Source organism: Pristis pectinata, chromosome 1, assembly GCF_009764475.1.
Source record: "Pristis pectinata isolate sPriPec2 chromosome 1, sPriPec2.1.pri, whole genome shotgun sequence".
NCBI classification, from domain to species: domain Eukaryota; kingdom Metazoa; phylum Chordata; class Chondrichthyes; order Rhinopristiformes; family Pristidae; genus Pristis; species Pristis pectinata.
The window spans coordinates 45,056,359-45,081,299 of NC_067405.1; the positions used below are offsets into that span (position 1 = coordinate 45,056,359).

Consider the following 24,941-nt stretch of genomic DNA (forward strand, 5'->3'; position numbering starts at 1 on the left):
TTGACTAGATTTATTATAGCCTTCGTACACCACGGTTTCTGCATCCTCTCGTGACTCCCCTGTCTCATCGGAACATGTGTATGCAGAACTCCACACAAATACCCCCTGAACATATGCCACATTTCTTCCGTACTTTTCCCAGAGAACATCTGTTCCCAATTTAATCTTCCAATTTCCTGCCTGAGAGCCTCATAATTCCCTTTACTCCAAGTAAATGCCTTTCTAGTCTGTCTGTTCCTATCTCTCTTCAGTGCTAACGTAAAGGAGATAGAATTATGATCACTATCACCAAAATGTTCACCCACTGAGAGATCTGACACCTGACCAGGTTTATTTCCCAATATCAAATCAAGCACAGCCTCTTCTCTTGTAGGTCTATCTACATACTGTGTCAAGAACCCTTCCTGAACACACCTAACAAACTCCATCCCATCTAAACCCCTCACTGTCTGGAGATGCCAGTCGATGTTTGGGAAATTAAAATCCCCCACCACAACAACTCTGTTATTATCACACCTTTCTAGGATCTGCTTCCCTATCTGCTCCTCAATAACCCTGTCACTATTGGGCAGCCTATAAAAAACACCCAGTAAAGTTATCGACCCCTTCCTGTTCCTAACCTCCACCCACAGAGACTCCGTAGACAATCCCTCCACAACGTCCACCTTTTCCGCAGCCGTGACACTATCTCTGATCAACAGTGCCACTTTCCCACCTCTTTTGCCTACCTCCCTGTTCTTCCTGAAACATCTAAAACCCGGCACTTGAATCAACCATTCCAGCCCCGGAGCCATCCAAGTCTCCGTAATGGCCACCACATCATAGCTCCAAGTATCAATCCAAGCTCTAAGCTCATCCGCCTTGTTCACAATACTCCTTGCATTAAAATAGACACATCTCAAGCCTGTCTGAACACTTCCCTTCTCTATCATCTGCCTATGGTACTTACTCCTAGCTTCCTCTATTTGAGAGCCAAACAGTTCTTCCCCAGTTTCTCCAGTACAGATCCCTGCTCCCAACCCCCCCCCCCCCCCCCCCCCAACAATTCTGGTTTAAAGTTTCCCCAGTAGCCTTAGCAAACCTCCCCGCCAGTATGTTGGTCCCCCCTGGGATTCAAGTGCAACCTGTCCTCTTTGAACAGGTCATACCTGCCCCAAAAGAGGCCCCAGTGATCCAGAAAACTGAATCCCTGCTCCTTACTCCAATCCCTCAACCACGCATTTAACCTCCTCCTCATTCTGTTCCTATACCCACTGTTGCTTAGCACAGGCAGTAATCCGGAAATTACTACCTTTGAGGTCCTGCTTCCCAACTTCCTTCCTAATTCTCTATAGTCTCTTTTCAGGACCTCATTCCTTTCCCTACCTATGTCATTGGTACCAATATGTACCACGACCTCTGGCTGTTCTCCCTCCCCCTTCAGGATATCTTGGACGCGATCTGAAACATCCCGGACCCTGGCACCTGGGAAGCAACATTGGTTGCTTTTTTCATACATGTGATGACTCTGTAGCCAAAAAAGCAAAATGCTTGTATGAGAAATCCTTTTTAGTGTCATCTTTATTTCTGTGTTTGCACAGCACAGAAATGGGCCCTTTGGCTCACCACATCCATTGCCAACTATTAAGCCACCATCTATACTAATCCTATTTCCAGCACTTGGTCCGTAGCCTTCTATGCCTTGGTGATTCAAATGCTCATCTAGATACCCCTTAAATGTTGTGAGAATACCTGCCTCCAGCACAACTCTCATGCAGTGCCTTCCAGATTCCAGTAACTTGGGTGAGAAAGTTCTTCCTCAGATCTCCTCTAAACTTCTTATCCCTTATTATAAACCTATGCCCTCTAGATTTAGTTATATTTGCCATAGGGAAATATTTCTTGCCATCCACCTTACCCATGCCTCTCATAATTTTGCATACCTCTATCAGGCCTCCTCCCTCAGCCTCTTCCACACCAAGAAAAACAAACGCAACCAATCCAATCTCTCCTCAGAACTGAAGTCCTCCAACCCAGGCAACATCTTGGTGAATCTCCTCTGCAGCCTCCCAAGGCAATCTCGTCCTTCCCGTAGTGTGGCACCCAGAACTGCACACAGTACTTCAGCTGTAGCCTAATCATAGTATCTCTGCTCTTATATTCTATGCCCTGCCTAATGAAGGGAACCATCATCGATGTCATCTTCACTACCTTACCTACCTGTGCTTCAGGGATCCTTGGATTTGTATACTGAGGTCACACTTTTCTTCAGTATTCCCAAGTGCCCCACCATTTATTGTGTACGTTGTACTCTGTAGTCCTCCCAAAGTGCATCGCCTCACACTTATCAGGATTAAATTCCATATGCCATTGCTTTGTCCATTTTAGCAACGGATCAATATCATCCCGTTGCCTACAACTATCCTCCTCACTCCTTATAACATCACCAGGTTTTGAGTCAAGTTATTCATTAAAGAAAGTCTTGCTTTTAAATGGTACCTTTCATGGCCATGGGACATGCCAAAGTGCTTTACGATGAGGTATATTTTGAAGTATAGCCAATGTTGGAATTTAGGTAACTAGAGATCTAGCTCATGGTATTTTTGGAGTTGCCAACTATCGCTGTTCTAGATGTATGCTTCAGTCTTTTAACTGATAAACTAATAGTAAAATGTAATTATTGTAAATAAACCAGATCCTTGAGGCGAAAGATTCTTCTGTCAATCACTTTGGCTACTCTCTTGCGGGCAACATGGATCTAGATGGGAACGGCTATCCTGACGTGGCTGTTGGATCACTTAGTGATGCAGTCTTTATGTACAGGTGAGATATTCCCTTCAACAATATTGATAAGCGTATAGCCCATGGATGCCACAACATATTCAATTTAAAGTACTTGCTTTTGAAAAAGAAAAGCAGAATGTTTCAGAACCACTCAGAAGATCGGGCAACATCTGTGGAAAGAGAAACAGAGTTAATATTTCAGTCAAAGCCCTTTGTCAGAACTGAGAGAAAAAACAACTTAGTTTTGAGATGCAAAAAGTGTAGGGAGGAATGGATGGGATAAAGGGAATATTGCTGATAGGGTGAGGCCAGAGTTGCCATGGGGATAAGTTGTGATGAGATCTGGTTGATAGGTTAATAAGGGCAGTCAAAGTGAGAGAACACAAAGGAGTGTAAAAGCAGTGAAGGAAGGGCAGTTAGAGAGGGAGGGTAAATAAACAAAGAATTTTAAAAGCTGAGAAATGCAGAGCTGTAGGAAATGCCCAGCACATCAGGTCAGGCCATACAGCAGGAAAGAGAAAAATGAACCAATATTATGGATGGATGACCTACAACAGAAATGACCAGTTCTGATATAGGCAGAGAAAGCGAGTTACTTGTTGAATTTGAAACAGAGTCTGGAATATTGCAAGATGAGGTGCTGTTCCTCAAACTTGCAGTGGGCCTTGTTATAACACAGACAGACGGGTCAGAGTGAGATGTAGAATTAAAGTGGCAGGCAAATGGAAGCTTGGGATTGCCCCTGTGGACTGAATGTAAAATGGCCACTCAACATGGCTTTGTAGAAGGGTGCTCCCTAAATGGCTTCCAGTAAGGGGTGGACTCAAGGTCATCGTCTCATTATTAAGAGATGTTGGTGTGAATTTGGTCATCAGTTTCAGCTGGTACACAGGACTGTTGTAATTACTCGTGTTCAATGTTTGCTGAGGAGGAAAACATGGTGCTTTGTATTTTGTAAGTCCACAAACCCTTGCACAAAGTGCATGCATGAAAATCACTCGCTAATTGCACTGGATATACTTGTGTAGTTCCTTGCTCAGTGCCATTTTGTCACGTTTTCATGGACTAATGAGTTTTAAGCCAACTTGTTCTTACTGAGCTATTTTGTTGTTCTTCCTAAGGGCCCGGCCTGTTATAAAAATTGAGAAAAGTGTTACTACTGAACCCAAGGATATTGATATTAATAAAAATAATTGCCCTAATCGCCAAGGAATTTGGTAAGTAGTTAAAAGCAATAGTGAGCATCTACGTTAATGTAAGGTTTCTAGCTTTGTTGATCAGTTGTCTAATGTACTGCTGTGGTGTAGAATCTAACTGAGCAGCAGTTTGTTTGGGTGGGGGATGGGGGTGGATGTTGGTGGGCGAGGGAGGGTCCGTAGAACATGGTACACAGAACATAGTGAGTAGAACAATACAGCACAGGAACAAACTTGTTGGCGCATGACATCTATGCCGACGATGATGCCAAATTAAATGAATCCCATCTGCCTGCACATGATCCATATCCCTTCATTCCCTGCATATTCATGCGCCTATCTAAGAGCCTCTTAAATGCCACTATCATTTCTGCTTCCACCACCACCACCCCTGGCAGTGCATTTCAGGCATCTACCCATTCTCTGTGTAAACACAAAAAAAACTTTCCCCCTCTCACCTTAAAAGCTATGCCCTCTAATGTTCTACATTTCTGCCCAGAAAAAAATACTCTGACTATCTGTCCATTACAGCAGAGTTCACAGAAAGCTTTTTAAGCTGATGGTGATCCCTGGGAGATGCTGGATGTATGAACTGAGAACATAAAACAGTATAGCACAGGGACAGTTCCTTTGGCCCATGATGTTGTACCAAGCTAATTAAACTAGTAATTAAACCCCGTGTCTGTATGGGTTTCCTCCGGGTGCTCCGGTTTCCTCCCACATTCCAAAGACATACAAGTTAGGAAGTTGTGGGCATGCTATGTTGGCGCTGGAAGCGTGGTGACACTTGCGGGCTGCCCCCAGAACCCTCTACGCAAAAGATGCATTTCACAGTGTGTTTCTATGTACATGTGACTAATAAAGATATCTTAAATGCATAACTAAACTAGTCCCTTCTGTCTACACAAGTCTATATCCCTCCATTCCCTGCATATTCATGTGCCTATCTCAGAATATCTTAAACGTTTCTATAGTATTTGTCTCCACCACCACCACCCCTGGCAGTGCATTCCAGGCACCCACCACTCTCTGTGTAAAATAAACTTGTCCTGCACATCTCCTTTGACTTACCCCCTCTCACCTTAAATGCATGCCCTCTAGTATTAGACATTTCAACCCTGGCGAAAAGATACTCTATGCCTCTCATAATCTTATAAGCTTCCATCAGGACTCCCCTCACCCTCTGCCACTCCAGACAAAACAACCCAAGTTTGTCTAACCTCTCCTCATGTCCTCATGCACGTGCCCTCTAAATCCAGGCAGCATCTTGCTAAACCTCTTCTGCACCCTCTCCCAAGCCTCCACATCCTTCCAATAATGGGGCAACCAGAATTGAATGCAATACTCCAGATGTGGCCTAACCAAAGTTTGATAAAGATGCAACATATCTTCCTGACCCTTGAATTCAATGCGTCAACTAATAAGGGCAAGTATGCCATATGCCTTCTTTATCACCCTATCAACTTGTGCAGCCACTTGGACTTGGACCCCGAGATCCCACTACACATCAATGCTGTTAAGGGTCCTGCCATTAACTGTGTACTGTCCCTTTACATTTGATCTCCCAAAGTGCAACACCTCACACTTGGCCGGATTAAACTCCATCTGCCATTTCTCCACCCATATCTGCAACTGATTTATATCCCATTATATCCTTTGACAATCTTCTATACTATCCACAATGCCACCAATTTTTGTATTATCTGAACTTACTAACCCACCCGTCCATGTTTTCATCCAAGTCATTTATATATATCACAAACAGCAGGGGTCCCAGCACGGATCACAGACTGCCAGCCAGAATGTCCCATTGACCACTGTCCTCTATCTTCTATGGGCAAGCCAAATCCGAATCCAAACGTCCAAGTCACTGTGGATCCCAAGCATCCCAATCTTCTGAATGAGCCTACCATGTGGGACCTTGTCAAATGCCTTACTAAAATCCATGTAGACAACATCCACAGCTCTACCCTCATCAATCACCTTCGTCATCTCCTCAAAAAGCTCAAATCAAGTTGGCAAGACATAACTTGCCCCACACAAAGCTATGCTGACTGTCCCTAATTAAGCCATGGTTCTCCAAATGCTCATAAATCTATCCCTAAGAATCCTCTCCAGTAGCTTCCCTACCACTGATGAGAGACTGACTGATCTATGGTTTCCAGGATTATCCCTATTTCTCTTCTTAAACGGAGCAACATCAGCTCTTCGCCAATCGTCTGGGACCTCGACTGTAGCTGGAGAGGACATGAAGATCTTGGTCAAGACCCCAGCATTCTCATCTCTTGCCTTTCTCACTAACCTGGGATATATCACATCAGGCCCTTGGAACTTATCCACCTTTATGTTCTTTAAGAACCCAACACTACCCTTTTCTTAATCTCAAAATGCCCTAGCATATTAGCACACTCCACACTGATCTCCGTATCCTCCACATCCTTGTCCTTGGTAAATACTGACGCAAGTACACATTTAGGACCTTGCCTATGTCCTCTGCCGCTAAGCACATGTTCCTTCCTTTATCCTTGAGTGGTCCTATCCTCTCTCTAGTTATCCTCTTGCTCTTAATGTAGGTGTTTAGTTCTCCCTAGTTCCTACCTAATACTCCTGTAATTTGCCTGCTCCAATTTAATACTCTCCTGCAAGGTCCATACATATCTTTATTTATAGCTATCTTAAAACTTAAGGAATAGTTTCCTGTTTCCTAAATGTTCTCCCACTGAAAAGTCGGTCACCTAGCCAAACTCATTTCCCAGTACCAGGTCCAGTACGGCCCTTCTTCTAGTTGGACTATCTACATACTGATTTACGAAACCCTCTTGGATGCATCTAACAAATTCTGCCTCGTCTAAATCTCTTGCACTAAGGAGGTCCCAGTCTGTATTGGGGAAGTTAAAGTCATCCATGACAACAACCTCGTTGTTTTTCCACCTTTCCTTACTGCCTGCATATCTGTTTCTCAATGGCGTTTATCAATTAAATGTCAATTATCAATTGAAGGTGGCAGAAGTGGCCGGGGCGGTTCTGTAGTATAATCCCATCAGAGTGATTGCGCCTTTCTTATTTTTGAGTTCTACCCATATAGACTCAGTGGGTGAGCCCTCCATTATGTCCCCACTGAGTGCAGCTGTGGTGTTGTGCCTTATTAATAGTGCAACTCCTCCCCACCCCACCCCACCTTTTACTTCCCTCTCTATCTTTTCTAATAATGAAGTCTCCATTTCAAATCAAAAACATTCCGTTACCAATGTGGAGATCTGCTCATTTCCAAGGCAAAATATTCAGATTCATTAAACTCAAATATATGCATGTTGTCAAATACGTTTTAGTTGTTGGTCCCTCATAATTTGAATTTTGATTGCATCTTTGAGTTTAAGGAAGGAACAAAAACAAATCCACATTCTAAATCTCAGCTTCCTTGTACTAAGGATATAAACATGATGTAAGGTAAAAAGAATGAAAGTCTGGCTGGAAACTGCCAGAACGAGTAATCTGGGGAAGTTTGGCAGCAATTTGAGAGGTGGAAATAAATTGATCAAAAGACATGTCTTGGGACTCAGTTTGTTAGGCCAGAGAGAGGGGAATGAAAGTGAAGGCCAAGCTTGATGTGCATCATGCTTCAAAGGTTGAGTCTGGATAAAGTAGAGGGCTTGGGTGGACCAGTGACTAAACCACTGGAGGAAACAGTAAAGCCTGAAGGTGGCAGAAAGTAATAGAAATTCTAGAAAAACTTATGGCTATTTTATATATTTTTGAGGAGTTGAATGTTTCCTGATGTTGTGTACAACGCTACACTGGAGACAAATTACCACACAACTTTTATGGACAGATTCGTATTTGACAAATCAGTAGAAATTCAATATTTGTTCTACCAGTAACCGTGTCAAACTCAAACAATACTGGTCACCTTAATATTTTAAAAAAAGCACCTCTTTCATCATGTATTTTACATTTACAAGATATAGTTAAATATATTCTCTGACCGTAGATCCATTATTTTCTAGTTCACTGTCATTAACACTTCTTTCTAGTAGGGAACTGACTGATGCCTGTTGTATTTCTTGGTGTTTCCTTTGCAGTGTGACTGTACGGGCATGCTTTAAGTACACAGCTTACTTCAAAGATTTCAATCCCAAGATAAGTAAGTCAAAGAAACAAAATCTCCCATGTCTATTTTGCACTTTTTAGCTGTTGAGTTTTAAAAATGATTAATTGCCTCTTTAGATGTGGGCTACCGGCTTGAAGCTGACACTGAAAGAAAGAAACTGGGTCTGCAATCAAGAGTCTTCTTTATTGGTCAAGGGAATGAACAGGAAAATCAGTTCTTGGGCAATATTGAATTAGAAGCCCAAAACAAAGAGAAGTGTATCGTTCAACACTTGAAGTTTCAGGTGAGAGCTTTTCAACAGTAAACGTTTGGTCAGAGTTGTTTTGTTAGTGAATGATACCAGACTCATTAAAATAATCTTAAAATTTATCTAATTTGTTTCAAATGTTTTCACATCTGAGAAATGAGCTGCAGCACATTCAAGGCAAGTTTTTCAGCTGAGTTTAATTGATAAACAAACCATGCAAACTCGAGGCCATGTTATGCACCGACCAAATTAACTACTATTTCATTTATGTTTACTGAATTCAAATAGTAAAGGGTTAATTCTTCTTGGTGTTGACTCATGTATGTATCTCCATCAAATGAAACTGCTTAAATGGAGATTGTAACTGAGGAATGGGTTGGCAAAGGAAATTGAGATATTGACACTAGTTCAACAGAGGGCACTCTTTTTAACTTTAATGCTTTTATTGAGAAATCAGAGGGGGAAATTACTCAACAACAACAACAACAAAACCAATAATGCATCTCTTTTAAGCAAAACATCCCAAAGTGCTTTATAGGAATGCTACTGAGCAACAATGAAAAACAAGCCACCAAGGTATATCACGTCTTGGTACGGCAACTGCTCTGCCCAGGAGTGCAAGAAACTGCAGAGAGTTGTGGACACAGCCCAGCGCATCACGGACACCAGCCTCCCCTCCTTGGACGCTGTCTTTACCTCTCGTTGTCTTGGTGAAGCAGCCAGCATAATCAAAGACCCCACCCACCCGGGACATTCTCTCTTCTCTCCTCTACCATCGGGTAGAAGATACAGGAGCCTGAGGGCACATACCACCAGACTTAAGGACAGCTTCTACCCCACTGTGATAAGACTATTGAACGGTTCCCTTATACAATGAGATGGACTATGACCTCACGATCTACCTTGTTGTGACCTTGCACCATATTGCACTGCACTTTCTCTGTAACTGTGACACTTTACTCTGTACTGTTATTGTTTTAACCTGTACTAACCCAATGTAACTGTACTGTGTAATGAATTGACCGGTACGATCGGTTTGTAAGACAAGCTTTTCACTGTACCTCAGTACAAGTGACAATAATAAACCAATACCAATACCAGATGACCAAAAATATGGCCAATGTAGATTCTCAGGTGAGTTGAATGGCAATGCACTGCAGTTTGGAGATTGCAAAGATATAAATGCATGTACCTTCAGATGTAAAACTGAAGCAGCGTGAGAGGTGTAATATTGTGGAGGTAGAAATAGATAGCTTTAGTGCTGGCAAGAATATGTGTTAAGGGGCTGTAGAGACAGGTTGCAGTACAGCATATTGCTTATTGCATTGGCTGTATGTAGAAGCTCTAAACTGGGAATAATGTAATGACCCTCCAATGGATGATGCCTTGTCTGACAAGAATAAGTGTTTAGCAGCAGCTGTCATTTCTCCGGGGGACCATTGTGGGGCTGTAGCCTTGAAAGGGTGCATCTTTGCAGGCTTTCCATAAAGTCATTCAGTGCTGGGCATGCTAGTCAAATGACCAGCATTAAAAATACTTCTTCTCCTGCCAATTTCACTCACTTACCTCCACTGTGCACCAGTGAACCTTTGGAAAATTCCTTAGATGTATTTACTGGGGCACGAGTATTTTGTGCTGCTGGGGCTTATCTTTAGATTCTACATTTTAGACATTGGTAGGTACTTCACTATACTTTCCAGTAGAAAAAAAATTAAATTGGCCGTCACGTAGTAGTTGATGGTAGCTGCATTATCTTTAAAATATAATGCTTAAGCTATTTTTGTGTAAATTGGCACACAGTATGGTACATCAAAACCAGCTGCTTCCACATGCACAACAGTTATTAATCACAGCATACAAAATTGTGGTTTATTCCGGTATACATATATTGATAGAAAGATTGCAAGAACAGTATTTGTTCAAGTGCAAACTGTTTATGTTTTGCATTTTCAGGACAATATCAAAGATAAACTGCGCCCTGTTCCCATATCAGTTGGAGTGGAGATCAAACAGTCTCGGCGCAAGAAAAGGCAGAATTCTAACTTAATCGACTTGCCTCCTGTCCTCGATCAGAGTGAGCCTTTGGTTACACAGGTTAGTGGACTGATTTATGGGTAATTTTGCCTAAAATAAAAACAGTAGGGTTTGCTGTTTCCTATTTTTCCTGTATTATGATCTCAAACCACAAGACAATTTTATTTTGCTTGAATATTCGACATTCACAATAGAATAAGGGACCAAAGGAAATTGTCCTCTATGTAAATCTCACCAAAAACTAAACTAAAAATTGTATCTAAGATTTGATGGAATTTTCTCAGCTGAACTTCTTCAAAGCATGAGGTAAGAGATCAGCCATGATCTTATTGATTGATGGAGGAGGTATGAGGCAGCTGGGTTACTTACTTCTGGTGCTGCTTCTCATGTTCTTATGTGTGTGGAAGTCAAGTTCACACACATTTATGAGGTAGCTATTCTACACTTAACTTTAGCTAAAATGCATCTACTCCTGTATGTTATTTTGTTCCGACTTCAAAGTATGTGTTTGAACCAGAGCTTTTCAATAGAATGTGGATGAAATTGAGAGCTCTGGTTGCTCGCTAAGTGGCCTCAGTAGGCTTGTTGCATTTAAATATTACTGGATTAAACAGCATGGATTTTCTTGTTTGTAATTTTAATACAGCTCCAGTTTATGAAGGAAGGTTGTGGGGATGACAATATTTGCCAGAGTAATCTTCAATTAAAGTACCGGTTTGGCTCCAGGATTGAAAAACAACAGGATAAATTTGATCCTTTACTTATGTAAGTTTATTCAAAATTTGACTTTGTGGCGACTCACCGTCTAGTCGGGCGAACCGGCTCGGCAGTCGGGTCGCGCGGCGTCGGAGCGACGAGGCCCAAGATGGCGGCGGGCCTCGTCTTTCCGAGCGACAGGGAGAACCCGCGCGCGGGAAAGTCCTGATGACGTAGGACTTACGTCATTGCCGGTTTTTTTTGGGCGGGAGTTTTTCTCCCTTAAAGGGCCCACACAAGGCGGGAAAATAAACCAGTTCTGTTTGGCAATCCTCCGAGTAGAGTCTTGTTTTATTCCGCGGTAGCAACCGCTACATTGGTGACCCCGACGGTCCAAACGGCTTTTGGACCCGCGAAATGGACGACAGCGCAGCAGCCAACGCAGTGGCCCTCAAGCTGCCCACCTTTTGGACACTTCGGCCCAGCGTCTGGTTTGACCAGGCTGAAGCGCAATTCCACCTTCGGCAGATCACCTCCGACTCCACGAAGTACTACCATGTGGTTAGCTCTCTGGACCAGGAGACAGCCGCCCAGGTTGGAGACTTCATCCAGTCGCCTCCGGAGGAAGATAAGTACCCGGCTTTCAAAGATCTTTTGATCCGGACCTTCGGCCTCTCCCGTCGTGAGCGCGCCGCCCGCCTGCTTCATCTGGATGGCCTGGGGGACAGATCCCCATCCGCCCTAATGAATGAGATGCTGGCATTGGCCGAGGGACACAAGCCATGCCTGATGTTCGAACAGGCCTTCCTCGAACAGCTCCCCGATGACATCCACTTGTTGTTAGCTGATGCCGACTTCAGCAACCCCCGTGAGGTGGCCGCCCGGGCAGATGTCCTGTGGAGGGCCAAGCGCGAGAGCGGTTCGTCCGTCAGTCAAATCACCAGGCCGCGAGCCCAACGCCTGCCTCGCCCGGCCCCAGCAATCGAGGTTGCCACGCCACGACGCAGAGGCCGCCCCCCTAAGCGGCAGCTGGCACAGCCCACGGACCTTGGGGACTGTCTCGCCGGTTCTGGGGGGGGTTGTGTGGCGACTCACCGTCTAGTCGGGCGAACCGGCTCGGCAGTCGGGTCGCGCGGTGTCGGAGCGACGAGGCCCAAGATGGCGGCGGGCCTCGTCTTTCCGAGCGACGGGGAGAACCCGCGCGCGGGGAAGTCCTGATGACGTAGGACTTACGTCATTGCCGGTTTTTTTTGGGCGGGAGTTTTTCTCCCTTAAAGGGCCCGCACAAGGCGGGAAAATAAACCAGTTCTGTTTGGCAATCCTCCGAGTAGAGTCTTGTTTTATTCCGCGGTAGCAACCGCTACAACTTCTTATTTTGTTTTTCAGTTAAGCACCACAGTTGTATTTGTTGGATACAGTTGAATTAGAGTAGGACTTCTTTCCCCTTGTGCACTTGCAAGAATTGTTCAAGTATGGTAGATCAATTAATAAAATTGAAACTTTTAAGAAAAAAGTTTATAATAAATGTATAAAGATGAAATGCTTAACGTGGGCAACCCACAGAACATTCACTTATAGAGGAGCATGGAGAAACTTTTTTGCTTTGTTCATTGATGCGAAGTGAACTATCCATAAATTGTGTTTTTGTGTCGTGTTTCTTTAGGGAGGATAATGTACCAGTATTTAAATTAAGTGACCAGAACGATATCGTACTGGAAATAACCGTTTCTAACAAGCCATCAGATCCAAAAAACCAACACAAAGATGGGGATGATGCACATGAAGCTCACTTGATTGCAACCTTTCCAGATACATTGACTTACTCTGCATATCGAGTATCAACACTAAATCAAGTGAGTGCTTTAACTTTCTCCCAATACATTGTTTTACATGCTTTGTCCCAAAGTTGTGTCTTTGGTTGAAATGTGAATGAATTGATACTTGCAATCCCATAAGCATCATCAAGGTTAGCATATTTAGCTGGAAAGTACATAAACTCCTAAAAGATGTAACTTTCGTCCTATGTGCCTACTCTGTCCTTTTCTAATATATACATGGATGCATTTCTGAGCAGGATAAAAATCAGAGTGAGAATCCTGATTTATTTCTGTATCTTATTCCTCCATCTTTCCATTTCCATTAAACAAGTCTGTTTCAAGTAAAATCAACCAGCACATTGCAGAGAAGGAATGAGACCAAGCATGAGACCAGGATCCACTAAAATCTACTGCTTTTGTTATTAGTATCCTTTTGATTGATGGGTTACTTTAACAGACACTTACATTTTTCTTGTTCTGTTATATCTATTTTTAAATTAGGACAAAGTATTATGCACAGCTAATCAGAATGGGTCTCAAGCACAATGTGAATTGGGAAATCCCTTAAAGAGAGGATCAGAGGTATGCTATTTTTCTTTTCTATTTCATTACGTATACTTAAGTTGTTTATGCTTTTCAGTATAAAATCCAAGAATTAGTCTTTACCTGTGTTCTGAATGAACATTTGTAATTTGTACATGGTGTTGATTTGTGCTTAACATAAATCTAATGCAATGGCAATTTTGCTTTCTAGGTTACTTTCCACTTGATCATGAGTACTGCTGGAATTACACTGAACACCAGAAACCTTAGCATCAATTTACAGCTTGAAACGTAATGCTCACTTCACATTTCTACTTTATCTATGCATAGCTTTAAAATTGCAGTTATTGACAATGCAATAAGTGAAGCTTTTATCTCCTAAGATCTATCAAAGTGTAACTGTAAACTTCTGTATCGAGAAGTTTGCATTTTGTCTGTAAAATAATCTCTTTTAACAAATTAGTAAAATATAGTGCCAGTATAACAGATGTGGTTGTTGTTACTTTGAGTACATTTACGTGAACCAACATTTCCTGCCTTGCTTATCATTGATGTCCATATATATGCAGTTCATTACTGGTTCGTGATCTAGACAGGGAAATACAACTTTTCCCAACAGTAGTCAAATGCCATGTCCAATTTAATCAGGTTTGCGTCAACTAATTTAAAACTGAACTTTTGAACATTCTGCTTTGTTAGGCTTTGCCTCTTTTATTTCTTTGATCGGTTGAACAGTCGTTAATCATTAATTTTTTCATCAATTTGATCATTTGTGATTGAGCTTTTAATTTCCATTTACAGGACCAGTGAACAGGTTAATCGGTTATCTGTCGCTACCGCTCGAGTAGTGATTGAACTGCTTTTGTCTGTAGTTGGGTAAGTAGGAGTTCTTTCTTTCAGTCCTTTTTTTTGATGTAAGTATATACTCAGTATTGCATTTGTGTGTGCTGGATAGAGGAATCTATTATAAAAATAAAAACAAACAATTGCATTTCTATTTGAACAGTGCTGCAAAACCATCTCAGGTGTACTTTGGAGGTTCAGAAGTGGGTGAGAGTGCTATGAAGACTGAGGAGGATATTGGAAGTTTGATTCAGTACGAGTTCAGGGTAAGTGTGGTAACATCTTCTGTAAAGAAAATACATTTGGATTTAGTTAACAAGTTATTTGGATTACTTTAAACAGTAAATATTATTGTAAAATCTTGGCTAGATTAACAGAACACTGTTCACAATGCTGACATTCATAGCAGCTGCTTAAGTTAACAATGGAGGCCATTATCATGATATCTGCTCTGGAAACTTTTTCTCCTCACAGATTATTAATTTAGGAAGATCACTTAAAACTTTGGATGATGCTTGGCTACAAATCATGTGGCCAAAGGAGATCTACAATGGAAAATGGCTACTCTATTTGATGAAAATGAACTCAAAGGGCATAAATTATGCATCCTGTCAGCCTCAAGATGAAATTAACAAACTAAATTTAAAGGTAGTTAGTCATTGACTATTTGCTCAAAGCTGATATTGATGTAACTGATTTCTGGGTCTTGTGCAGTAATGAATGATTTGCTTTCATGCTGAGCTGTGCTGTTGCTGAGATTTATTTGAGTGTTTGTTGCACATACAGTCTCAAATATATCACTTGTTATTTTTAATAAGTATCATTAGGTAATGTATACTTAGAATAATCAGTATTTAATTTTTCTTCATTTAATAATGATTTTGTTAATAAATATTAAGTAACATGATGTTTGTCCTTTTAAACTAAAGCTGCATTTTAACAGCAGTGGGGATGGGGGAATGAAAGTTAAATTTTATCCTACTGGCAGGAAATGTATTTCACTGTCAGAAGATGCTGGCGATGTTAAACAGTCTCATACTTCCAAGGCCCAAAGTCCAGTAGTGATCACCAGCAAGAGTCAGAAGCCCAGGATGTATTTTTTTCCCCCCTCTTCTCCAACAGTGTGGTCACTTGTAGCAACCCTGGTTTGAGATTAGTTAACTTGGCATGTTGGAAATCGAATCTCTACCTTCTAGGTCTCTTGAACTCAAAAGATTTTTTTATAGGCATTCTTTAACCTAAATACAGACTTAATTTGTGGAACATTTTGTGACCTGCACAATATACTCATAGCTATTTTGTTTTAGGAACTTCCAATTCAAACAAGAAAGAGAAGAGAACTTGAGGGCAATGAAAACAATCCAGGATTGATTTCTTCCTTCCTCTCTGATAAAAGAAAGTATATAACTCTGGTGAGTGCAAGTGTTATTTTAAGAACTGAATTGGAATAATTTTTTCTGCTTCAAAACTGACCATTCACCTTGCTATTTCCACAGGAATGTGGTCAGAGTGCTAAATGTGTTAATATAAAGTGTCCCCTCAGTGGTCTTGATAGCAATGCATTCCTGGTCTTGCATTCACGACTATGGAACACTACTTTCCTGGAGGTAAATATATCTCTGAGCAGTGTGCACTAACCTTTTATAAAAACAAGGCTTTACAATTATTTTTAACATCATGTTTATTAAGTGTGTCTGTTTTGCAGGAATTTTCCAAACTGAACTATCTTGACATCATTGTTAAAGCCATGATAAGTGTTGAATCTAAGGCCAAAAACATTGTGGTTAAGAATTCAGAAACTAAGGTAATTTACTCATTGTAGTAATTAAGAAGAAATGACATGAAATTAAGACAAGCCATTAATGAATAACTTTTGAAAAGAATATTTTCTCCAGTTAATTTGAATGCATATTATAATCATTGGATAAAATTACTATTTACATATAATTACTGAATAATTCCTAAGAAGAGTTCAGGAGTGAAGATTTAGGGGGTTAACTGACCAGATATTTAAGGATTGGGGAGCAGGTAGAAAAGGCTTGAGACAGGATTTGTGAATAACTTTTCACTTACATGTTGGCTGCAAGGGGAAAACATGCAGCCTCTACATTGGAAAAATTGTGGACATCGAGCCTGCCGTTAAGCAATATAAGCCTGCAACATGTACAACATTGTGGGTTTCGGCACAACATTGTGGGCCAAACGGCCTGTTCCTGTGCTGTACTGTTCTATGTAATAGTAACATGATTTAAAGTGGATTGCATAAATAACCAAAATAAAAGAATACCTACTTTATTAGGGATAAACTGAGCTTTATGAACAATGAACACCAATTTTTTAAAAAGACACATATGAGACTTGGGTGAATGTCTCTGTTTGAACAGCTGGATTTGGAATAGGCAAATGGTCTTCCATCCTGCGATTTTCATATGACAATGGAGAATTAAATGCAGACTTAAATCTAAGCATTTTTGACAGGATCCCAGCACTACAATTTTTTTTATACGTTATCAATGACTATGTAATGATTACATTAAATGTTAAAATCTGGTGATGGTTCTCCTTTATTACAACTATTATTTTGAAAAAATTTGGAAATTAAATGTGTCTTCTTGAAAAGTATTCACAATTTCTTAATGACTGGATTTTTACGGATGTTGTTGAGGGGAATCTTCCGCATCTGTAATGTTTTTAATCTAGATACAAGGAATGAATTTTAACAAATATTCTTTAAACTTGGTCTAAACAAATAACCTCTATTAATGAATACTACAGAATTGAAAATGAAAGCCTCAGGAAGTAATTCCCTCTGAGGCTTCCAATTGACCCAAGATTTTAACAATCTTAAGCAAGTATTGTTTACTCATAGACACCAAAAATATCTTATATAATTTGCATATATATTTAATTTTAAATTGAAGACTGAAATGTTCAAGTTGTTATTTCTTTGCAGTTACACTTGTTGCTGGAAGATTGTTTCAGTAGACATACCTCATGAAACAATTTACCAGTTCCTTATGTGCATTAATGATTGATCCTCACTGACCACAATGCAATATTGTTTTGCCAATGTGCTTGATCAGTGGCATTTCAGCTGGCTAACCCCGCATGAAACAGGAGAATTTTTAATGGTGTTTAACTTTATTAAATGTTCTTTCAGGTACGGGTTACAGTATTTCCTGAAAAAACAGTGAGCCATTATTTTGGAATTCCTTGGTGGATCATTTTTGTTGCTATCCTGGTTGGAATTTTGTTATTGGCACTTTTAATATTTTTATTATGGAAGGTGAGTTCATCTAGCTTTTTATTTCAACAGACCCAATCAATCTGGAATCTTTGTGGTGTAGTTTGGTATTTATCTTGGTTGGACATGGTTTGCTTTTAAATAGCTAGTGCTAGATGTCGCTTATTTAACACATACATGAGAATTAATTTTGGCCTAGAATATGCCCGTGCGAGCCCTCACCATTAACCCAAGAAGAAGATGGCACTTGCCTCTCTTCTATGTCCCAAGGATAATTTGCTAGGAAGTGCTGCTCCAAATTCAATTCATAAATCCTGCCATGCAGAGAAGGGGGTAGGAGGATGAGGTGCAAACACCACCAACAAAATGGCTGAAAGAAACATTGGCAGCAGCTCGGCCATGTCCTCTGACCTTGTGGCTGTCAAAATCAGAATGTTTTTGATATTTAGAAATATTCTAAAATTGGAAATTAGGCAGACTTCGAGAGTTTTGACAATTAATTTTAAAAATCAAATGACCTAAAATAATTACATTCAAATCAAGTTTAAATAACTAAGAGAGTCTGAAAATACTAGTACTAGCCTTGATACCTCAATCGCGAGGAGTCCTACATTCAGCTACCTTCTGAGGTTTCCACCATCACAGAAGATGGTCTTCAGCCAAATCCATTCACTTCATATCACCATGAGAAAAATGAATACAGTAGAACTATAGCACAGCAACAACATTTAAGGTGCAATGTTGAAGATGTGCTCTGGAACTTGCCATGTCTACAATCAAGTTGTTCCACTGCAGCATTGTAATAGCACCTAATAATTGACCAAGAACGTCCCGCCTGTTAAAAGCAAAAGAACTGAATTAGGAATGTTCGCTGATAATTCCACAATGGTCAACTCCATTTACAACTCCTCAGTGTTCCTCAAACTAACTGCCATCTGGTTCTTCTCCAAATCACACAACGCACTGATTAGGAAGTGCACTGGTGCTCCTTCATTGCAAATGAATCCAAATCCTGGAGCTTTCCATCCAACAGCATTGTTGGAATACCTTCATCATCCATGTTTTTGAGAGTAGATATGCATGTGTTATAAATGCTGGCCTTCCCAGTGATGCCTGCATCTAAAATAAAGTGGCAAACAATACCTATTTTTCACACATTTGACGATGATTATCTCCAACAGGAAGGTCTGTTGTAGTTGAATTCCCTAATGTTCGCATACTTGGTCTGTACTGTGGGGAGAAGGGGAGGTCACCATTGACTAGGAATTTAACTGTATGAGCCATATAAATATACAATAGTTTCTAGAACATGTCAGGAATTGAGCTGACTTCCTAAAATCTTTCCCTATTCTTCAAGGCACATCAGGAGTTTGATGGAATGCTTTGCATTTGCCTAGATAATTGGAACTCCAACAATACTCAAAGTTCTACAACACCTCAGAGAAAACAGCCCACTTGATTGGTACTAACAACGTCACAAACAGTCACTTCCTCCACCACCAGCACAATATAGCTGCAGGACGTAGTATCTTTAAGAAGCACATTAATAACGTGCCAAGAATTTTTCACTAGCACCTTCTAAACCAGGGTCCTCTACCATACAGAGAAACGAGGGCACCATACAGATTGCTGTGTATCAATGTACAAGTTCTGCTTTGATCACACACTATCTAGTCTTGGAAATATTAGCGTTACTTTGTCGTCATGGAGTCAAAATTACAAAACTCTCTACCTTCACAATGGGTTTCTAAGGTTCAAGAAAAGGCCTTGCCATTATCTTTTCAAGGAAATGTTTGACAGGCCAGCAGTGTGAATGACTCCTACTTACTCAACACATGCATTGGTTCAACATCATGCCCTTTCATTAAAATCCTTCCATGGGCTCAGCCTGCCTTATTTAAATTGTGCAAGTGGGCATTTGACTTCATTGATTTCAGAGATGCGAATGTTGTACTTACTTCTAATCTATGAAAGGAGTACTTATATCATTGTATCTTGACTGAATTCTACACTGCATCAAAGTACAATTAATTACATTTCAGCTAACATATGGGTTTAAAGAATGATCTGAATAAATCTAGACTGATGAGTCTGCCTATAATGAACTTGTGATTATAGAACTGTCAGTGCAAACTTTATTTCTTCTGTTCTTGAATTTTAAAATAATGCATTTTAAAAACACCCGAGGATTCTGTTTTGAATTGACGTGTTCTGTGAAATTGCACAAATTTACAGTACATGTGCAACTTTTAGCAACAGTGTGTACTGGTAAGTGGCTTTAAAACAAAATCTTGATTATTAAACAATTGTATCTTGTAGTTTGGTTTCTTCGGCAAAAGCAAAGATTCCCAATATGATGCCAGGTATCACAAGGCTGAGATCAGTGTTCAGCCATCTGACAAAGAAAGACTGACTACTGATGCGTAATGTTGACTCACTTCAGTCACTACTTTGGTAAATAGTCCATTGGTCTCTGATTCTTGGCTTGGAGCGGCATGGTGTATGGAGCTTGGCATCATTTTAATCTTTCTGTTCTTCAAAAGGGACATAGTCTCACAGATTGACAGCATTAACACCAAAATAAAACCTATGGCTTCTTGATGTTGGATACTATACAAATGCATTGTTCTGATGTTAAAAAGAACATGGGGGAAACAATTTTGAATAGCTTATTCTAAATTGTACAATTATACACTTAATTTCAATGAAATTATTAATAATACCTGAATTTTCACAAAGATGAATGATCAAAAAATAGTCTCTAACTGTTTTGTTAGCTATTTAACACAAAAATGCTGTCATTTTTTTTTGGCAACTTTTCAGTGCTCATCCAACTTCACTGCAGCGTACTTTGCATGAAACTTCTTGTTTGGGATATGGTGCTTGCTCTTCAGGTACTGGACATGGCAATGTTCACACGTCTGTTCTTTCGCAGGTTCCAGCTATAAGAATTGATTTTAAAAAAGATTATTTTTTCTGAAATAGAGTGCATAGAGTTGATTTGTTCCTTCCAAATTGTACATGTAATGGTCTTTTCTGAACAACTGCTCAAGCTTTTGAATGATCACGTATCTATTAAATGACATTATTAGTAAGACATTTATAGTTTACATCTTTCCTTACAAAAGTAATATTTTTAAGATGAATCCAGTTTACTGCAGTCAATACTGGAGGAAAAACATTTCTATTTGGGAAAAAGTAACTTCTGTTATGGTCTGTTACAAATATTTAATGGAGTTCATCCCTTAAATTTCTTGTAATTATTCTGCTGCATGAAATTGAGTTTGGAATGAATTGAAGATATTTTTTTCCCATCTGTGTACATGAGAAATTTTGACTGTAACCCTAATCTGTTAAGCGGTTCCTGACCAATTAACTGACTGAACTACAGGTAGAATTATTTCACTTTTTCTAAAGGAGATTAATATTTTTGTTATTCTTTAGAAAATTATCAAGCTTAAGGTTTCTCTTGCTTTGAGTGTTGCAGGGCTGTGGCTTAATGGCAGTTTGGCTTTATTACCACAACATTAATTTCTGGTATTAATAACTATCCCAGTATTCTTCAGCAAGATTGCATGTACTGGCATGTTTCCAAAGGATTCAACATTATAAACAACTGATTCTTTTAATTCCTATTTTTCACATTTACAGTGTGGATTTTTTAAACGTTCCCGTTATGAAGATAGTGTTCCACGGTACCATGCAGTTCGAATCCGAAAGAAGAGCGACAACCCTTTCAGGATGAAAAATTAAGCAAGAAACAAAACAAGAAACAATGGATGACAACCTGGCAGGAAAATGAGAGTTACTCCTAAGAATTTTTTCCCCCCAAGAATGCTTGAAACTAATTGAATTTAGAACTCCAAAGCAACTCCATCCATTTTTGGTACTGCATGATTGTGCATTGGGTTCTCTTCAATTGAGGATGCTTGTTGGTAATGCAGAGTCTTCTGCTCTGCATATGTATCTCAGTGTGTTTTATCCTTTACATCCAGAATACCACTTTGTGTATATGGCTTTTTAGGACTGTGTTTCAAGGTTTGGTGCTGAAGATGTGCCTTACAGACCAAGTGTGCAGCAGTCTTGGATTGGATTAGTGTCTGCTTCAGAACATGGGTGTGAAAACCACTTCCAATTATTTCAATAACATTTTGGCTTTGGCCTTTTTTAATTGGTCAAATGTAGCAGACTATTAATTTTTTAAATGGCCAGGACCCAGGTTAAATGAGCAGAAATATAGTCCAGAGCATGAAAAATGAATTGTACAGTTTTATAAATAGTTATATATTTTAGAATGTCCTGGTATTTATTTTGTCATAAAATGTTGTCCTTTTTTTTAATTAGTAGGGCATGGATTTCCCTTCAAGGAGGGAAAAAAGTATTTTGAATGTAGAAATGGACTACATAAGCCTCTATTCAATATTTTAGTCAAGATATAGACTTGAATTAATTGGGTGTAAATATCTTGAAGAAAAGCTATTTGTTTATATTTAGCTTTATTCAGAATAATTTTATTCGCCACATGCTACTGAAAAAGGGAGGCAAAGATTTAATGTACTCTTGCAGCTTGTTAAACTGGATACTGTATTGCATTTTGTCCAAAAAAAGCAATTGCTACTTTTCATTACCAGAGGTCAAATGTTCCTGTACTATAAAAGTTAAGAATGCTGTAATAATAAATTTATGTACATATTTACTTTGCAAAGGAAAGTATGTAGATGGAGTTAGCCATCTGTAACACAACAGATTTCAGTTAGTATAAAAGTATTTTGTGCCTGAGAGCATGAAGGTGGTGACTAATGGTGTCTATTATATTGGAGGAGGGAAAGGGAGTGCCAGCCAGTTACAGGTACTAACCGAGATATTATAGAAGAATAGTACTTAGCAAAACTTACTGGGAAGGAGGTATCTATGCCTATATCACAGGGACTTTGCAATACCCACTGATGAGGGTGGAGAGGTTTGTCTTTCAGTCAATAGCCAACTTTTTTTTCCTTGGACAAGTGCTGTACTCTGGGTGTGGCTTCTAGACTGCTTGTTTTATTTTGCGAATAATACATCATCCTAGAACATCATCTATGCTGTCCATTCAGTATTATGTTATCTTAATATTCCAGCATTATGCACAAGTTATAATTGATGCATGAGTATTTACACACTATCTGAATGATAAAATGTAAATTATCTTTGTCCTGACCTATAGATTCCATATTTGAATCCTTTTCCAAAACCAGTAGTGTACTTCAATAGATAAATCTGATAAGGAAGACTTTGATGTTTGAACTAGTTTTTCTTCACCAATAATATTCTGTGAAGAAGTTCCTCTACTTAAATTACATTTCTTCTTTTAATGACAAGTTTTACCATTAATAACAAAGAGACTGAGGTAATCATTTGGCACACTATTTTCTAAAATGCAGTTTGGATTTTCCAGTATCCTTATAACATCATTCTGTAATGATAATACTTTTTTCTGCAATTTCATTTTAAGTTAAGTTTATAAATTCAAGTGATACTGGATTCATTTTTTTAATTGTCCTTTGTCTCATTTTGCACAGTTGTAGGTATTTCTTCATACCAGATATTTACATTCATTTTTATATTAGTGGATTCAAGGGAAGTATTAATTTTAAAAAAATTTAAAAATTGTACACTCCAGAACTAAATATCTTCAATATTTGCTGGTTGATTGATTCAGCCCCACACCCTAACCCACTGACAAATGGTTTCTTGAAAATTGTGTTTCTATTTTCATCAAACAATTTCATTTGGTGATTATTTTTAAAAATGTGGTTATTTGATTTGTAGCAGAACAAATAAGGCTCTATCTTGCTATTTATCAAGTAAGCATAAGAGAGCATACAAGTATTTCAAAACTTTGAAAAATTATTTTTTTTAAAGTTGATTTTCAATTATTATCTTGATTACTGCAGGAAGAAGATACACATTTGAACCTTAAGTTTTCATAAATCTGCTTTTACAATTTAAATCATGGATGCAAGTAATTTTAGCTTTCTCCACCTGGGATTTTATTTGGGATTTTAAAATTGTCAGTCAAATTATTTTTCATTTTCCTCTGGTTCACTTCTCTTTGCTGAGGTATAGTTTCATTATAGCTAGTCAACTTCCATGAAGTATTTGGGCATTTCTTATGTGCTCTAACATGACAGCCTCTCTGATGGAGTGTGGGAAGGAACTGCTGGGAGGGGAAGGTGGAATAGGATGACAATAGTTAAACCTGTTCCCACCTGTGGCTGACATGTATGTTTTCCACCATGGGTCAAGGCAAATGAATGTGAACTGGTATCATTTTCCCTTTCCTGATCCTGGGAAACCGAAGTCAATTAAGCATGATGAGCACTGACCAAAATTGGACAAACAGCTGCAGGCCTCAACTTAGTACGAAACTTACCAAAAAATAATTTTAATAAGTTTCTTAAAAATTTTTAATATAAAAAATAAAACTCCTGCAATTTCCAAAAGACACTGATGTGGCTAATCATTGCAGAAATATAAATAATTTGCTAATTATTTCCATCCTTGCTCAAAAAATTTTTTTCTCTCTCTATATACACACACACCACCAGTAAGCTCAACTTTTGAATGGTTCAGTTCTTCGGCTGCAAAGGGTGCTAGCCTGCAACTTCAAGTTCAAAATTTGCTCTGTATGTTGCATTGTTTCAGGGCAATGTGATTGTTAAACTTCCCAAACTGAGCTTTTTAAAATTACCACAGCCTTACTGCTTGCAACAGACTAATATGGCATTGCATCTGTGAATATTAGTTTATAATGTTATCTGTTTGATCATGGATGAGCACAAAATTCAACTTTGCCAATTTCAGCAAACTTACAAAAAGGCCATTTGTCCTTTTTTAAAAAACAAACTGAAATAAAGTTTGGTGAATGCATTTTCTGTACATTGATTTCTTAAAATCACATGTTAGATAATTCAGCAAGGAAGAAAATACAGCTTCGCTTTAACACAGCACCTTTCACCATCTCAGGATGTTCTGCAGCACTCTACAATCAAATAATTAGAAGTGCAGCCTCTTGTAAGTAAATGCAGCATTCAATAGTGCACTGGCATAAGCAGCAATGAGATACACAGCAATTGCTGAGGGATGACAGACTGAAGATAGAGCCCTGAAGTGGACAGTCGATCACATTTCCATCAACTTTAGCATTTAAAAAGTACTTGGATATGAACTTACAGTGCCACAGTATTAATGCTACAGACCACATTCTGGAAAGTGGGATTAGGCTGGCATCTAAGAGAGCCAAGTGGTGTTCACCTGGTCCGTAAATTTCTGTAATTCTACAACACAAGAACATAGGAGTAAAAGTAGGCCACATGGCCCCTTAGGCCTGCCCCACCATTCAATATGATCACGATTGATCTATGCTGGCCTCAATTCCTCTTCTATGCCAGTTCTCCATAACCTCAATTCC

At 39.4% G+C, this 24,941-nt stretch overlaps 1 protein-coding gene across 1 annotated transcript in view; it reads left to right on the plus strand.

Annotated features, from left to right (window-relative positions):
- Positions 1-24,400, plus strand: part of LOC127578384 (integrin alpha-6-like) — a 72,818-nt gene extending 48,418 nt beyond the window's left edge. The window contains 18 exon segments of the mRNA XM_052030353.1: positions 2,675-2,802; positions 3,885-3,980; positions 8,039-8,100; positions 8,184-8,350; positions 10,268-10,408; positions 10,995-11,113; positions 12,708-12,897; positions 13,363-13,443; positions 13,616-13,695; positions 14,206-14,280; positions 14,411-14,513; positions 14,722-14,895; positions 15,555-15,659; positions 15,744-15,854; positions 15,953-16,051; positions 17,408-17,533; positions 21,143-21,211; positions 21,214-24,400. Of these exon segments, the coding sequence (XP_051886313.1) occupies positions 2,675-2,802; positions 3,885-3,980; positions 8,039-8,100; positions 8,184-8,350; positions 10,268-10,408; positions 10,995-11,113; positions 12,708-12,897; positions 13,363-13,443; positions 13,616-13,695; positions 14,206-14,280; positions 14,411-14,513; positions 14,722-14,895; positions 15,555-15,659; positions 15,744-15,854; positions 15,953-16,051; positions 17,408-17,533; positions 21,143-21,211; positions 21,214-21,306 (2,019 nt within the window). The 3' untranslated portion in view covers positions 21,307-24,400.
- The last annotated feature ends 541 nt before the right edge of the window (positions 24,401-24,941 follow it).